Source organism: Hippichthys cyanospilos, chromosome 13, assembly GCF_059441005.1.
Source record: "Hippichthys cyanospilos isolate Australia breed blue-spotted pipefish chromosome 13, RoL_Hcya_1.0, whole genome shotgun sequence".
NCBI lineage: Eukaryota > Metazoa > Chordata > Actinopteri > Syngnathiformes > Syngnathidae > Hippichthys > Hippichthys cyanospilos.
In genome coordinates, this window is record NC_142381.1 from 936,820 (window position 1) to 953,345 (window position 16,526).

The following is a 16,526-nucleotide window of genomic DNA, read 5'->3' on the forward strand; positions in this document are numbered from 1 at the left end:
TGTATGAACGTATTGTTATCCAGAATGCCACACAATAACAAATTATTAATACCCGGTTCTAGAATGTCACGTTCTATTCATGTTTAAGTCAAAATTGCGTGGTCAGAAAGAAAAAAAATCTTAAAGCGCCTCTAATATTGTTCCAGGGACGGGGCAAAATACGGAAGCGGGCCTCACTCAGCCCACCAGCTGATGTTTGAGGACCCCTGTCAATGAGGGTGAAATGTGAGCATTTTCCAGGGACACTTCACGTGTAGGTTTTAAAATGATTGGACAAATGTATGTAACTTAGGCAACATCAAAGCAGGCCAAATACGTAGAACGTAGAAAACAACATAGAAGGAAAATACGTCTGTTGCCGTACACGGATAGCGGAAATAAAGACGCGTGTTCGTCCATATTGTTTCACCTGCCTTCATTTTCGTCCTCGTGTTCATGCTGTGAACGTCTCACTTTCGGTGGGAAAGTCCCTCCCCCAAGCAGGTCCAACTACACCTGAGAAGCAGAGTTGGATTAGTCCCCCCAAATGACGCGACAAAAATACGATAAACACACCGTGGCGACGTAGATATTCTTTGTTTGGACGTCATTTTTCGCTTCACTTTGACAACACAGTTCCACGTCTTCGTGTTAACGAGCCGTCGTCGTGTTTGCCACTTCCGGTTAGAAGAGGAAAACAAAAAAGACCTTCACAGGTAAGACACGTCTTGGTTCAACACGAATAAAGTATGTGACTTCAACAAACGTGTAAGAAAGACAAAAACGGGGTGTTAATAATCATATTTACGATGGGGAGAATACAAGAAATCGTTTGCTTGGGCTGCGAATTCAAGAAGCGAGTCGATGTCGGCCAAATGTTCACTCATTCGCTCCATTGAAGCTCTTCTGCGACATTTAAATTGAAATGAACGAGGCCGACGTTGACATGGGGACGGTGAGTTATTTATGGGCTGTGTGATAAACAAGCCGGGGCCATAAACGTCGTATTTTAGGAACTTTTTACTGCAGGACATGGAAATGCAGGCTGACATTTTGGAAGCCTTTGTGTCCATGTACGACCACTTGTGCTATCTTTATGGCTTTATTACATTTTCCAAGTGCGACGGTCGCAGTCGCAGTGATTTGGCCAATGACTAAATAATTGTTGCTAAAGACTTTTCATCGAGAGTACTAATTGAAGTGATTGTTGACTCCTGATGTCATGTCACGTCTGCCAGGTTAATGACATAATGGTGCGTTTTTTCCTTTTTTTCACTCCATTGGGCTCACAGGTTCAAGCTCAAAATGCAGTGAAACTCCGGTTTATAGCTGCACCACAATAAGTGAAAGTCTACAATATATGCTGTAGTATGTACGTATATGGCGTGTTTTTACACAATCAGGCCTTTGTCAAGTGAAAATTGAGATATTGATATATGCAAAATATAATCTGCCTTTAAAATGATATACAATACACGAAGGTAGTTCAAAAATGGATAAAGTTAGAGCAGTTTGAATGATGTCAAATTGAAATCGCTTGTTTTGGCACAGTTACCTTTCAAGACTACACAGACTCTACTAATCCATATTTTTATACACGGGGATTTCAATTTTGAACTTTGTGGCTATGTGTTATCATAGCCATGATCTATCTAACCACTACTCAGGGTAGACTTATACTAGCTTTTTTGTAAAATTCACTCAAATTAAAGTGAAAAATGTGGGCAACGTCAACTAGTACTCTTTGGAAGTGTTTCGGGTGAGAAATTAACATTGGATCATGGTTAGAAGCTCCAAAAAGTGAACTTGTCATGTTACGGCTTCTTTATTTTTGTAGAAATCCCAAAATGGACATCCGTGTCAAGAATTCATATTTTAGTCAATAACTCCAAAGTAATCTTTGTGACATAACTGCTTTTGTGAAAACACCTCAATGTTTATTTTTAAGTACTTTAAGCTAATCAAGACACTTTAAAAGTATCCCTTCTGTGTCTAATCACACTGTCAAGAAATGAAAGACTCACACATCATTAGGAAATGGAAAAAGACTTTTACTTGCACAATTAAAATGACTTTTAGTTGCACAATTGTCCAAATAGAGGCATAGTGTACTCACTTCAAGCTGTTATTTATTTTTTTTCATCACCCCCAGTTGACCGTGAACTTGACTCATAGAACAACAGATAACTATTCATCATTTAATTGCTCAACCAAACCACTTACAGTGGAACTACTGGGCATGATGTGGCTGATATGACCACACTAAATGTGCACAATTGTAAATTCAGACTTGCCTGTGAACTCTCATAACCTCTACAAAAAATGCTTTGGAGTCTGTGATAAGTTGCTGTAAAGCCCTTGGCTTGTCAAATTGTTGTGACATAAGCAACAATAAATCTGCCATATTTTGAAGAGCAGCCACTTATAAAACTTCGTTTTCTTTTGTAATTAAATCCAATTACGTGGTGAATAGCCCGCCATCTTGGAAGAAAACAAGAGGGCCATCATTCAAAGCGACACTTTTTAACCTTCATAAAATATTTTCATAACCCTTCTGATGTAACATCTACTTACAGCTAGTTGAATGCTACTATTGTCATATTCGTAGTAGGTCTATCGCTTTTACTGGCACTAAGCAAATTGAAGGAGGGCGGCCTTAACTCTGCCGCACAAAATGTGAATTTTTATATTGCCATAATTGTTGGTTTAAGATCTTTTAAATATGAATGTGATGCCCATTTGTGGTTTTTGAAGTTTAAGTCCTGTAAATGTAAACACGAGTGACCCTGCAGTATCGTTTAAGCTATAAAGTCTCACCATGTTGAAACATTCATATGAGGTGTTACGGCATTGTGAAATGGAAAAACGGAGGAATGTTTGGCTTTTACATTATTTAAAGCGGTTTAAATAGAACGGCAAGACAAAAATGAAATTGTATCTGATCCAGATTCAAATTTTTTATATTCATTATGTCACTATCAATTATTTTTGATCAACTTTCCATTCCCTTCCTTTGCTGGTAAACCCGAACTTGACGCATGGCATGTCTGACGGTCGGATGAAATCATTCGTCTGGCTTTGCATCACCAGCGTTCCGTGAGGGTGTGGCCAGACGCGTGACTCACCGGTTACATCGTTATAGCAAGCGGTCGGGCCCAGACTCGTAATCCCCCGTGGGACCCGAGGACATTTGCGGACCACCAACGTTCTCCCTCATCCATGCAGTGGAAAAAAAAAAAGCTTATAGTGTCACATGATTGCAACTTGCAAGGCATTTGAGTTGGATAAGGCGTTTGCTGGTTAAGGCACTAGACAACAGCTCTGGGCTAAAACAGCCTTTGCTTAGGTGAGTCAAACTAGCCGTTAGGAGACACCCAAGACTCAATGTATAAGAAGCAAGATGGAACAACCTTGGGAGAAATCATTTTCAGGTCTAAAATTTGATGATGTAAAGCCACAGTAACCAGTTGCTTGTTGGCCATTAATTGCGGCAGCCATCAAGTCACCACTTTACCTTGAAAAACACTGTCTTGTTTTATTTGACATTTATGATAATCCAAAACACAAATGGTGCTTGATGAGACAACATTCTGGGTGATAAAATGACATGGTCTCCTGTTAAATTCATCGTATTTTGATCCCCCTCCAAATTTATTTGCATGTTTTTGTTGCAGAATTTATCCGATCGCAAGGAGAGTTTGGAACATATCCCCGTTGATAAACAGGGGTTCACTGTGCCGAATTTTCCACCCCCTCACATAAAGATCACAGCTCGGGTGAGAGTGTATGCGCGTATGTATGTCACATGATCCATGAACCCTATCCATTACAAAAGCAGGTATCGCTTTAACCAAGTGAAAAAAAAAAGACCCAAGCCATAGTGTGTGACGATTCAGATGCTGGTTTGCCATCACTCATTCAGTATACTTCACCTGAGAAAGTGCAACATCAGCAGACCTATACACACACACACACACGCACACACACACACACACACACACACACATTAATTACGGCCACTGACAAGAGGAACACTTTGCTCTCAGTCGAGCTCCATTCTGCCTAGTTACACCAAATCACCGCTGCATTCCTCAAGCCTGTGCAGCACACAAGTATTCTTCCACACACAGGCGCATATACACACACACACACGCATGCACGCCCAGAATTATCGTGACGGTGCGCAGGGGAGGCAGGGCTCTGGTTTCATTGAAGCTGGAGGCAGCTGCTAGTTTCGCGTCTCGTGTTTGCATGCTTTTCCTGCTGGCCGCTCCACATCGGAGGTACCATCTTTGGTGAGTACAAAACAAGAATTGAGGATAATAACCCTAGATGAGAGAGAATCCAACTTATCTTCAAGACTGTAGTTCTAGAGAGAAAACTTCAGGTGCTTGTTTCTTGCCAGTGTGAGCAAGTCTGAACAAATAACGAAGCAACAGTCTCCTAACTACACATGTCGAACTTGAAGCCTTTGACAGCGATCTTTATCAGTCCTTGTGCTCCCTTATATTTATTCCATTTTTCGTGGTCGTTCCATTCACTCGTGTAATGGGGACAGAGGTTTAACATATGACAATAGATAGGCTTTCAAGTTTCTAGGTCAGAGTAGTTTTTGAGTGGTGTACTAAGAGATCACTTTCAATTACTGCTCTACGTTCTGATGTCTCATTTATGCCCAAGAAATTGTTTACATCAATTATTTGCTGTGATTAACGTATTTTACGTACCATATGTCGCTCCTTAGTATAAGTCTTTCCAGTACAAAATGAATCAGGAAGAAGGAAAAAACAGAAGTCGCTTCGAAGCACAAGTCAATTTTGGGGGGGAGTGGCGCATTATTTTTCAAAACTCAAGATAAGGTTGTTCAAATAGCTTTCAAAAGTATTCCAAACAGGAGGCCAGTGCAAAAAAACAGTCCTAGCGTGAGCTGCAGGCCAGTGCAAAAAAACAGTCCTAGCGTGAGCTGCTCTAAGTTGCTGACTGCTTTATAACATTAAAAATAGACTTTGAATTAATCTCTCGGAAAATACACTCACCGTTTGATGTATTAAATGGCTTTCTTTAGCAAGAATCTTTGATTGCGTTTGGCCAAAGCACTTCTATTCCAACAATGCCATTTACTCACCATTGGGACGAGTGAAACATGTGGCGGCCATCTTAGTTGCCCATGTTCAGTGATTCTGAAAGATCAATTCAAATAGTGACATTTCTTCCTTGAGAGACTCCACAGTACATACAGGGATCCTGGCACAAATCATTCACTGATATCATTGTTAAAAAAAAGCGTCACGTTCTTCCTTTTAGTTCCATTTGGCAGTTGCCAAATACTTTAGGTGTATAAGCAGTACAAACAACGGATGGCTAAAGTTCACGTTAAGTCACTGCGGCTGCAACGAACATACTAAGATAGCTGTCTTTTACACCTACAAGAAATTAACACACAAGAAAAACTATTACTATTTGCATTACTTGCAGGTACAACAGCCTCATTTGTTTTGAGGGAGACAAGATTTTGGGAGTACTTCTGTGGGAAAATGTTTGTCTTATCTCCACAAACATTAGTGAGCTCAAAGAGCGGATCTGCGTTGCTAACTCTTCCTATTTTTCCACATTCAAATTTTCCAAATCTGTTCCAACAGAGTAAGAAGCATGCGCTTATCCAAAACGTCATGATGATCGATGTGTGCAGCAATCGTGAGGCGTGTCCCAAATTCCGATACAGTTGTCGGATTGTTTTGTCCAATTTGTGTGTTACATAACAGAACAAGTACGGTATAGTGAACTTCGGTTGTAACAGGGACACAAACCTGTGACAGTTGATATAAAAACACATGAACATCATTGAAACGTAATCAGTGGTGTCAGCGTATCGTATGGCTAGACCCAGTTTGGGATGTCTATGAGAAGACAAATACAGTATGTGTCCTAAGAAGGTCAGATGTTTGTTCCGAGAATGTCTCGCTTACAGCATTTTTCTGAGGGAGAATTTAAGGCGATTAAGCTGTGCACAAAGAGCAAGACGAGTGCTGATTGGGTACAAGGGGGGCCATAAGAGACGAGACCCACATTCATTCAAACGTCTCACTCGTCAACCCCATGTTTCTGTTCCTTATATTTAGCAAACTCACTCACTTCTCATTTCTTAGTTTAGCTCTTCCCGTGGAATATAGAGCGCCTTTTTTTTTTCTGAAATGAGAATTCCTTTTGTCCCTCAGGAAGCCCGCTGAGAGGAAGCAGCTGCAGTTGGCTGCCATGTTGCTATCGCTCGGTTGATTTGTCATTTCCTGTGGCCGCCTTGAGCGGGTGTAGCTCTTTAGCCGCCTCATCACATCTCACTGTGTTCCTCTGTCCACAGAAGATGAAGACATGGAGGTAACGCATTCTGACCCTTATCGCACGCTGATCACCTGACCCCAATCGCTTTGACTTGACCACGCCGTTTTTGAGGACTCCGAGAGGGACAATGACAACAGAAACCAAGACGGCGGGCCTGTCCTGGGCGAGGGTCTGTAAGGAGTGCGGGCAGCAGCACGAGGGCCAGGAAAGCCACCTGTACGAGTATCCCGAGGATGTGGACGACGAGCTGGTGTGTCACATATGTCTGCAGCCCCTCATCAGGCCCATGGACACCCCCTGTGGACACACCTACTGCTTTGAGTGTCTGGGCAGCTTCTTGAAAGATCAGGACTTTTGCCCCGTGGACCGCCAGAGGCTGCAGCTGCACCAGTGCCGGCCCTCCACCCTGCTGGTCAGGAACCTGCTGGACAAGCTGGCCGTCATGTGTCCGTACTACGCAGAGTGCCAGCAGCAGATGCAACGCTGCGAACTTCAGCCTCATCTGCACAATAGGTACCGCTCCTCAGCCTAATTTGACAAGCCAGCAAAAAGGCTTTAGAAGAAGGAGAATACGATGGAACTTTGGCGCACAAACCTGATTTGTTCTGAGACCAAATCTTTCTTAGGCTAGATCTGCTTCTCATTGAAACGAATGCAAATATAATGAATCCATGAATGAATTTATTCAAGAAACCAAACCCAACAGATAAAGCTTCAGCCTGATTATGGTTTCATGCTAAGCTAACTGGTTGATGGCTCTTGTGCATTAATGCTTAATGGGCTCTAATGAGAGTGGTATTGATCTCTAATCACCTGCGAAAAAGCCTGTCAGCTCATTTGTAATTCATACACGATGCATTAAATTCACTGGGCACATCATTAGGTACATGCATTTCTGCAAAAAGACAAAGTCACAAAATAGGGCACTATATGAATAAGGAGTCATTCCCAACTCGGCCGTTGATTATGTAAGTCCCTTGTGTGTGTTATAAAAAGTATCCCCACTGCTCTACTCTGGCAAATCATTAACAGAAATAGTGGTGAATGTAAAGTATAAAAATATGACCTGCTTAAAATGCTGTCATATATTTGTCTGCGTAACAGCACTCACTTGGAGGTTACAGAGTTTTGTGTGAGCTGTAAATCAGTCGCCTTGTTATCCACATGGTCAGTGAGGTGTTTGCCGTGTCCGAGGTCAGCCGGCCGGCCGTGATGACGCTGACTGTTGTGGTTGGCAGGCGGCGGTCGATCTGCGCAAACAAGCAGAGGGGGCAAAGTTCGGAACATGCGCATGAAAATATGCAAAGCACTTTGAACATTTATTCCATATCCTTGATAACCAGCTTAAGGTCCTTTTACAAGTACACTCTTTGTCCTCGCTGGTAAGAAAACGAGGACAGCATACTTGTAGTAGAATAACTACATGCTAACCGTGGGGCAAAAGTATGAAAAATCGATTCCCAAGTCATGGCACACACACCATGATTTTATTGGTCCAGTCCATATAATTTTACAACAACTTCAAATGTATTATTCTTTTTTAATGCTGTCCAAAATAGTACAAGCTACTATCCATCCATCCATCCATCCATCCATCCATCCATTTTCTAGAGCCGCTTATCCTCACAAGGGTCGTATGCTTGCCGGTGCCTATCCCAGCTGGCTTCAGAATATAGGTGGTCGCCAGCCAATCGCAGGGCATACAAGCTACTAGTAACTAGTTAACTATGTTAGCAACTATGATAAATTATCTCAAGTTTTTTATACAATGAAAAAAAATCAGCTCATTTTTATTCTTTATAGAATCATGTCGCAGGCCGAATTGAACCCATTTGCGGGCCAGAACCAGCCCGCTGGCCGTATGTTTGACACCAATATTCTAGACATAGACCAGAGCAGACAATGGTAATTGGTGGTCGCGAAGGCAGATCTAGTAACCTAAATTTGGAGCCAATTAACTTCAAATTCTGTCCGTTTACAGAAGAAGTTTTCAGATTTGCACATTTTTACTCATATTTTTTTGTTTTATTTTAAGACAACTGACATGATTCCTCCCTGATCCTATTCTGTTTTTGCCTAGATGTCCCGCTTTTAGGAGGCTCCGGGAGGAAGCGGAAAAGCGCAAGAGGCCCTCATGGAACGAAGTGAAGGGACGCAAAGGCGACAGCGAGCTCTTTGCTGACGCTAAACATTCAGACAGTCCGCGCGCCGCCACCAGAGACCTGCCCGATCCCGGACTCATTAATCCCGCCTACGAAGAATGCGAGGACGGTATGGAGGCTTTTGTCATCAAGAAGCTCTCAGTGCATAAAATGTTCCCTCGTGATGATTGGCTTATGTTTAGCCCAGATGAAAATTTCTAATCTAGCCGTTGCGCCCATCCCTCGTCTGCGGGGAGTGATTGTAGACGCAGAAGAATTGCTGATTGTTGAGTCCCAAGTCTGCCACTGGTGAATCATTAGCGTTGCAGCAGATTGCTGCTGTTTCAACCAGAAACATTTTGACTGGAAAATTACTGACAGCTTCCAGAAAGTGTCTGGAACTATGTTCACAAAAAAACCACAGTCATCCCCCCCCAACTCGTCAGAAACACCTGTAAACCCAGCCTATTCATTTGTGTCCATTTTGTCTCGGCAAGACAGCCGAGTGAATTGGATCCCTCACGGACACATGAGATCAGAGGTCCCCAACCGAGCCGTGGTACCGGGCCGCACCCCAAATAATGAGGTTTTGGAACTGTTTATCCATTAACAGTTCATTCACGTATGCTTTGTTTGGCTTGATCTTTGTTTTTTTGGTGCCGCCTCCCGCTGCTGTTGACATTACATTTTGTAGTGAGGAAGGACATTGTGGCTTCAGTTTAGAGCGGTCACTGTCAGAGACAGACGTTGTTCTTTCTCTTTGTGAAATCTGGCCCACGATCGAGTGTAAGTTGTAATTTTGTGGGTAAGAATGTTGACATTTATGATGATATGCCCAAAATTAGTTTGTTTGTTGATCCAACGACTGACTGTGGATAACATAGCTAGCTAATGTTAGTTCTTATTGGAAAGGACAGGAATTCCTCTACTGAGGACAATAGGACTTAAAGGCTAGCTTCAACGAGTCAAAAGATTTAGTTAGTCTAAATCTTTTTTTGGTCTAGATTCTTGACCAAAAACTAATGTCCACTACAGTAGGCACAATTGAATAGGCTGTGTGTCAGGATGATTTTAAGAAGAACATATTTACACTTCCAAACCTTCCTGTTTAAAACCCGTAAAAAATGATTTCCTCAAAACCTTATAATAAGCTAGGATTTTAAAGTCATATGATCCATGTGCATATCCACGTGGAAGTCCTCCTCACTGTCTTGTTTGTTTTACCTATCTCTTCACAAAAATCGAACGTCACGTGTGTCCTCTATTGACACAGCGTTATGTCATAAGTTCTCAACCGAAGGTCTCTACCTCTGCTACATTATCAGTAGAAACATGGGGTGAATGTATTTTTACCTTTCTTATCAATGACATATGGTATTTGGTACACTCTAATCAGGGATAATAACTAATGTCCAGTACAGTGCAACATAAATGGATTAGTTAGTTATTTAGACCAGTGTCTCTCAAATAGGGATGATACAGGAACAGTTCCATTTTTCTTTTCGGATTAGTAGCAAATTAACTGGAACATGCAGCATTTTACTGCAAAATTGTTTTAGTAACTCAATTTCTAAAAGTTTTATGCCTTTATTTTGTTAAGTTTAATAGAGACGCACATTGTCATTAGTGGCACAATTTTGCGGCAGACGAGCCGTAAATAAAAACGATGGTACGCTTAAGGATAGCACGGAAGGTAAAATGTTTGACGCTTCCCATCTTTGTGGTTGCCAGACAACACACCGTTGCGCTCTAGTCTGGTTGCCGAGTCCAATGTGGTGGAGCTCTTTAGAGAGGAAGCAGATGAAGAGCTGGGCCTGCGCATCGTCGGGGGCAAAGACACGCCGCTGGGCAACATCGTCATCCAGGAGATCGTGCGAGATTCGCAAGCGGCTCGCGACGGCCGACTGGCGCCCGGGGACCACATCTTGGAGGTGGGAGCGAGTTGTTTCAAATCTAGAGACCTTTTCACTGAGACATTTTTTGGGAGTTAACATGGAGTACACAAACTGTCCTATACTATTTGAGCGATTGAGAAACCCCACAGGCAGTAAGATGTTGTCTGTTCAATTGAGGTCTACCCCTACTGTGTCCAAACCGTATCAAAAGGTCACTGCATGCTTTTAGGATTGAAAAATCAGAACTCCCTACTGTGCATATCATTTCCATATTTTTTCAGGAGAAGCAAATCAGACTGCATTAAATTTGCAAAAAAAGCAAAAGGTGTAGTTAGTGCAGGCAATGGCTCCCAACATTTCACCATTTTTAGAGTGTTTGTTCTTATTCGAGCCTGTCGTTGCTGACTTTGGGATGAGACGTGGGGTATACCCAGTGGTTCTCAAAGAGGGGCTATTTTTTTGTTTATTCCGTGATTTGAAAGTTTTGAAGGAAGGTGTATTTTCGAGCCAGCCACCAGGACCACGAAACTGTGGCACAAATTCCCCCCCCCCGGTCTTGTAAACACTTTGCTTTACAGCAGGAAATGTGAAGGCCGATTTTCAAGATAAACCGGTTTGATCTCCATGGCAGCAAGGCGCGGTTACTGGCGGCAGGCGTCACCATCTCAGGTGGTGGCTGGTGTCACTGATTGATAATATGTTGCGTTGCATTGTTTCTCCAGCCTAATTGGCTAATGTTTCATCTAGTTAGGTACCGTATTTCTCAGAGTACGAATATGTAGTATAGCGCTGTTTCTTCAGCATAACTGGATAAAGTTTCATCTTGTTTGGTAACGTATTTCTCAGAGTACAAATTGAGTTGTTTTTTTTCCCCCTCATTTTCTCCCCCCACATTAGGGGAATCGACTTATAACCGCATAATTCAAAACAGACCCAGTTTTTCCACATATGCGTTTGAATAACATTAATTTGAATGTGAAAAAAAAAATCCTTTCCTTTAAAAGGCTGAAAACGAGTCCGATCCGGCTGACCTGTCCCAAACCGTCTCCAGGTGAATGACATCAGCCTGGCGTCCGTCCCTCACGCTCGGGCGGTGGCGGCGCTGCGCCAGCCTTTCCTCGTCAGGCTCACCGTAATGCAGGAGAAAGGCTTCAAACCCAGGGAGCCACGCTCCGATCAGCACCCAGCCTCGTCGAGCGGCGCGCACGGCGGCGCCGCCTCCTCCCACAACCCGGGCACGGTCCTGCAAGTGACGCTGACCAAGAGCCAGCGCTCGGAACCGCTCGGCATCAAGCTGATCCGTAAATCGGACGAGAACGGAGTCTTCATCCTGGATCTGCTGTCGGGCGGCTTGGCGGCCAAAGACGGCAAACTGAAGAACGGTGACAAAGTGTTGGCCATCAACGGACAGGACCTGAGGCACGGAACACCTGAGGGGGCCGCCCAGATCATACAGGTGCGCTTTTTTTTGCGAATGCTCGCACTAGCGACCTCTGGTTGATGGACCATTGAGTGGCACAGCATTTTGTTTTGCAGGCCAGCGAGGTGCGCGTCAACTTTGTAGTCCTGAGGCAGGCGGAGACGCAGGACGATGGTGGACCACAAGGCCGAGTGGCCAGGCGGGTGCCCGAGCCGCAGTACTTCAGGCGGCGCTCCACCTACATGAAGGTACGGCCAAACATGTCTCCGCACATCTTAAATGTTAAGCCTGTTGCCATGTTTTCATTATTTCATGATGGACACTTTCTTTGATGCCGAAGTCACGTAAAAGGGTAAAGTACGATGCCGAGGTCATGTAAAAGTACGCAACAAAATCCACCGTTCTTATCCCCCTCGCAGCCATTTTGCCACCTCCTCTCGAGCGGAAATGGCATCACAAGCGCAGGTAATCGTCGACGCAGCTTTGCTTTAAAGCTACGGCAGCATTGCGACAGCACGTTGCTCAATCACTTGATTGAAAGGTTTCCCTCATCCACCAAGCTGGAAACGAGTATGTCCGTCTTCCTGTGACACAAACGCTGCAGCTTGAAGCAGGACGTTTAGTGTTGACACAGTGTAATTGTGACGTGGGCCACTCAGTTGTTCCACAGAGCGTGAGCAGGAAGAAGAGCAGCCCCCCAGCTGGGGGTGCAAAGCTTTGAGAGCAGACACCTGCGTCGCAGCGCCGAGATGAAAGCGGCCGCCGAGCGCCTCCTTCTGTCCTGATCAAAAGGCCCGGGGTGCTGCTCAGTCTGCCACGGCGGGGCCGCCGCGGCCTTGTTGTTTTTTGGGCCCTCCTTTCTTTGGGTGGCGCAGGATCAAAGCGGGTAACAGTTAGCTTTCGCCTGCAGAGTGGAGCCTTTTCGTCTTGCCGGGGGGGAAGCGCCCCCCGCCGGGCGGAGGAAGAGGCCCGGCCACCTCCCCCGAGCTTCCCTCCCGACCATTTACAGTCTGCGGAGCGCAGCCAGGAGGCTGCCGCGACCCGTCGCTTTCCACACATCTCCTCCATTACGAGACGTCAGTGTGGGAGATCGCACGTGGCCTCCATCTCGCATCTTCCACATTTGTTACCGCCTAACTCCTTTTCAGAGATGTCTTGGAGCAGGGGTCCGTCCCCAACCTTTTTATCACCACGACCGGTCAAATGTACAAAAAAAAGTCAGCAATTTACGATGATTAAATCAATCATATAACTGAATCACAAATGCGATGTATTTCAATACAAAACGTTAATTAGATGCAAATGAGTACTGATCACTTCAAAACTTTTGCATATGCTAACTATATAAAGGAAAACGTTAATGAGCTTAAACGCATGCAAGGCAGCACTGTGTAATATGCTAACATTAGCTAGCATGTTATCCACATTCACAAGTTATTGGATCACCAAGCTAATTTTGGGCATATTATAATAAATGAAAATATTCTAACAAAGAACAACTTACAGACACTCGTGGGCCCGGCTTCACAGGGACAGAACAACGTGTGTGTCAGCGACAGGGACTGCTCTCAATGAAACCACACTGTCCTTCCTCACTACAAAATGTAATATCAGCTGCGACCAGAGGTGGCGCCATAGAACAGAGCTCAAGCCAAACAACACAAATGAATGGACTGTTAGAGGTTAAACCAAATCAGTTCCAAAACATTATTTCGGGTTGATCCACGGACCATTACCGGGCCGCGGACCAGCGATTGGGGACCTCTTGTCTTTTTTTTTTTTTTTTTTTTTTTCAAAACAATGCGGGAACCTGTCTTTCTAGAAAGAAGACTTGAAAGAAGAATAAACACATGAAAATACAAAGGACATCTGTGAATGCTCCCGACATGTCCTTAATTTCAGCCAGCTAACCCCATCCCTCTGCAACTTGTATTCCAGCCCGAAAATGATATGTGAATATTGACGTTGTTGCGCAATCCTCCAGGACCCCCCTGGTGGCTTTTCCAGCCAGGAGAAGACCGTGAGCCTGAAGAAGGATCCTCGCATCTCCCTGGGAATCACCATTGCCGGCGGAAGAGACTGCCGCAGCCGCCTGCCCGTCTACATCACCAGCGTGCAGCCCGTCGGATGCCTGCATCGAGACGGCACCATCAAACGAGGTAGGCGGAAGAATCCTTTTGTCCTCTAGTTACCAAGAATTTTCACCGGTGAATAATGTCTCCAATTTTGTTTCAGGTGACATCCTGCTGAGCATCAATGGTGTGGACCTGACGCAATTGACGTACAGCGAGGCTGTTTCCACGCTGAAGGCACAGGCCGCTCAACCCCAGGTGGCGCTACGGGTCATCCAGACCATTTCGGAAGACTCGCGGGAGGACTCGGAGAGCAGTGGCGGCAACGGGCCAGACGGCGCCGAGGTTGCCCGCGAAGACTCCTTCAAATGGACGCCGCTGTGGACGCGATGGCTGGGCTTACCGAGGTTCGGCCGCTGCGACGAATTTCACAATTTTTCATTTCGAGCGGCACATTTGGGAGGGCAAATGCAAAAATCTCATGCCGTCCCGCGTTAATGGTTTTGAAACAAATATTCCGGTGGTTCCATATTGTAAGACTTTTTTGGGTCGTCGTGTCAGCCACATGCACTGGTGCCGGGACATCGTCCTGCAGAAGAGCAACAACGAGAGCTGGGGCTTCAGCATCGTCGGGGGCTACGAGGAGAGTCACGGCCAGCAGCCCTTCTTCATCAAGACCATCGTGCCCGGCACGCCCGCTCACTTTGACGGCCGCCTCAAGTACGTTCAAGCACGCCCTCCTAAACTTTTTTTTTTTTTTTTTTTACCCCAGGGCCTAACATTTTATGTGCAAAGTGACTTTTTAGATCTCAGTACTGGTTTATTTGACAAAACGCTGATTTGTATTGCGTAACCAAATTAAATTCAGTTAATTGTCGCCGTGAGGCAAAATCATCGCATCTCCAAAATAACGCTTCACAAAGTCAAAGTGCTTGAGTTATTATCCAATCATATTGCTCCATCGTCAACACTCCACCACCCCAAAATCATTTTAAATTGGGGCTAAAATAAATGGACAATTTATGCCCCAAACAGATGGCATGGCTGAAGTCCGGGAAAAAAAAAATCCCCGCATAGCATTAACAATAAACTTAAACTGGAGAATGATATGGAAGCAAATATTGCACAAGGATTAAACCTATTTGATGAAGTCAAAGTCAAGTGTCCGTTTGGACCACGCATGTGTAAATAAGCACCGATTTGTCCTCCAGGTGCGGCGACGAGATCGTGGCGGTGAACGGCGCCTCCACGGTGGGCATGAACAACTCGTCGCTCATCCCCATGCTCAAGCTGCAGAAGAATAAAGTGACGCTGACGGTGGTGTGCTGGCCCGGCAGTCTGGTCTAGACGCCACGCTCCATTGTAGGGAAGCCCCAGGCAGCAGGTAACCTCAACCCCGCCCCACACGCGCGTGACCATGGCAATCGGCGACAATGTCCACCAACCGGAGGACTTTGTATGATTTCAAGCACATTTTCTTGTGTGTTCTTTTTTTTGATCGAAGGGGGGGAACACACACACACACGCGCACACACCAAAGCACGCTAAGAAGGATTCATGTTGGCCACTCGTGACCAAATCGGAACGACTCTTGACTAAAGACCAAAGTGTCCTTTGTCCACTTTTACTGCACTTTTATTTCAAAGGCATCCGTGTGAATGCCTTTTTTTTCCGAGGGGGTGGGGCACGCGCCAGCCACTGTGGGGGTCTTGACTTGAAAACGAGAATCAGCCCATGTACATGTTTGTATCTTCATGCCGTCAAAGTTGTGTTTTTGGTGACACACTTGTGTCCATTTGCTTGTATTTATTCACATGTACGGGTGCGTAACAAAGTGGAAAGGTCATTTATTTAGTTGTTTGATTACAATTACACACATGTAGACTTTCTCATGATTTTTACTTGTTTAAAATGTTGATTATAGCTTTGAAAATACCAAACTGAACATTTTTAATGTAAGAATGAAGGTAGGAATTGTCCTGGACTTTTTTTCTTACATGTTTGACAAATTTGTATAATGATGCTCGATTACTGAATTCAGCTAAAATAAATGATCTTTTCTATCATATTTTAAAGAATGGCGATGCGCCTGTACTGTATCGATCCCTTATGTTGATAGGTGGCTACCTTGAATGTAAATTTGCTCTCAAAAACTCCCTGAGCCACAATTTACTGTCATCTCTGGATGAAATAAAAATGCAACATCAATAAGGTTGTCTTGTCAATTGCAGCACACCTATATATATATATATATATATATATATATATATATATATATATATATATATATATGTTCACGATACTGTAATCGTTGTGTATAGTTTCAAGCTTTTTAAAATGGTACCACTAGACACTAACACAATTTAACAATAAGTTCCTTCATGTTCCAATTAATGTGCTCTTAATTTGAAAATATGTATTGTTCCTGTCATGGCCTTTAAATTAGATTTGTGGACACCTTCATAAAGGTGCATTTGAGAGGAGTGGGTTCCCTTTGTCTTGGCTTGAAACAACTCAGGCGGACAATGAATGCAAGCACTTTGCATTGGCTGTGTAACAGTCCGGCCGAATTGTCTAACATATTGTACAGCCTGACCCCTAGTGGACAGAAGGGCCCACCACTTAAAGCCTCCTGCTGAAATTGTGCTCCGTCACAAATGAGTAGAAAGTGTTGTATAATCTT

General features: G+C 44.2%; 1 protein-coding gene across 5 annotated transcripts; it reads left to right on the forward strand.

Moving 5' to 3' along the window:
- The first annotated feature begins 421 nt into the window (after window positions 1-421).
- On the forward strand, window positions 422-16,054 carry lnx2b (ligand of numb-protein X 2b). 5 transcript variants are annotated; one of them, XM_088431851.1, is made up of 10 exons: window positions 422-695; window positions 6,335-6,828; window positions 8,396-8,586; window positions 10,188-10,387; window positions 11,403-11,807; window positions 11,888-12,019; window positions 13,756-13,930; window positions 14,007-14,250; window positions 14,405-14,563; window positions 15,055-16,054. In XM_088431851.1, the coding sequence occupies exons 2-10, from the start codon at window positions 6,443-6,445 to the stop codon at window positions 15,188-15,190; spliced, it is 2,028 nt and encodes a 675-aa protein (XP_088287977.1). In that variant the 5' UTR covers window positions 422-695; window positions 6,335-6,442; the 3' UTR covers window positions 15,191-16,054. The 5 variants fall into 5 exon arrangements, with proteins under 5 accessions (XP_088287977.1, XP_088287981.1, XP_088287978.1 ...); XM_088431855.1 differs by lacking the exon at window positions 422-695 and adding an exon at window positions 916-934; XM_088431852.1 differs by lacking the exon at window positions 422-695 and adding an exon at window positions 3,654-3,755.
- Window positions 16,055-16,526: the final 472 nt, after the last annotated feature.

Excerpts from the sequence above, each read along its gene's own strand:
- lnx2b (XM_088431851.1), top strand. The coding sequence starts at position 6,443 with ATGACAACAGAAACCAAGACGGCGGGCCTGTCCTGGGCGAGGGTCTGT. Across the intron at positions 8,587-10,187 it reads CTACGAAGAATGCGAGGACG|ACAACACACCGTTGCGCTCT; the intron begins GTATGGAGGCTT and ends TGTGGTTGCCAG. Across the intron at positions 13,931-14,006 it reads AGACGGCACCATCAAACGAG|GTGACATCCTGCTGAGCATC; the intron begins GTAGGCGGAAGA and ends ATTTTGTTTCAG.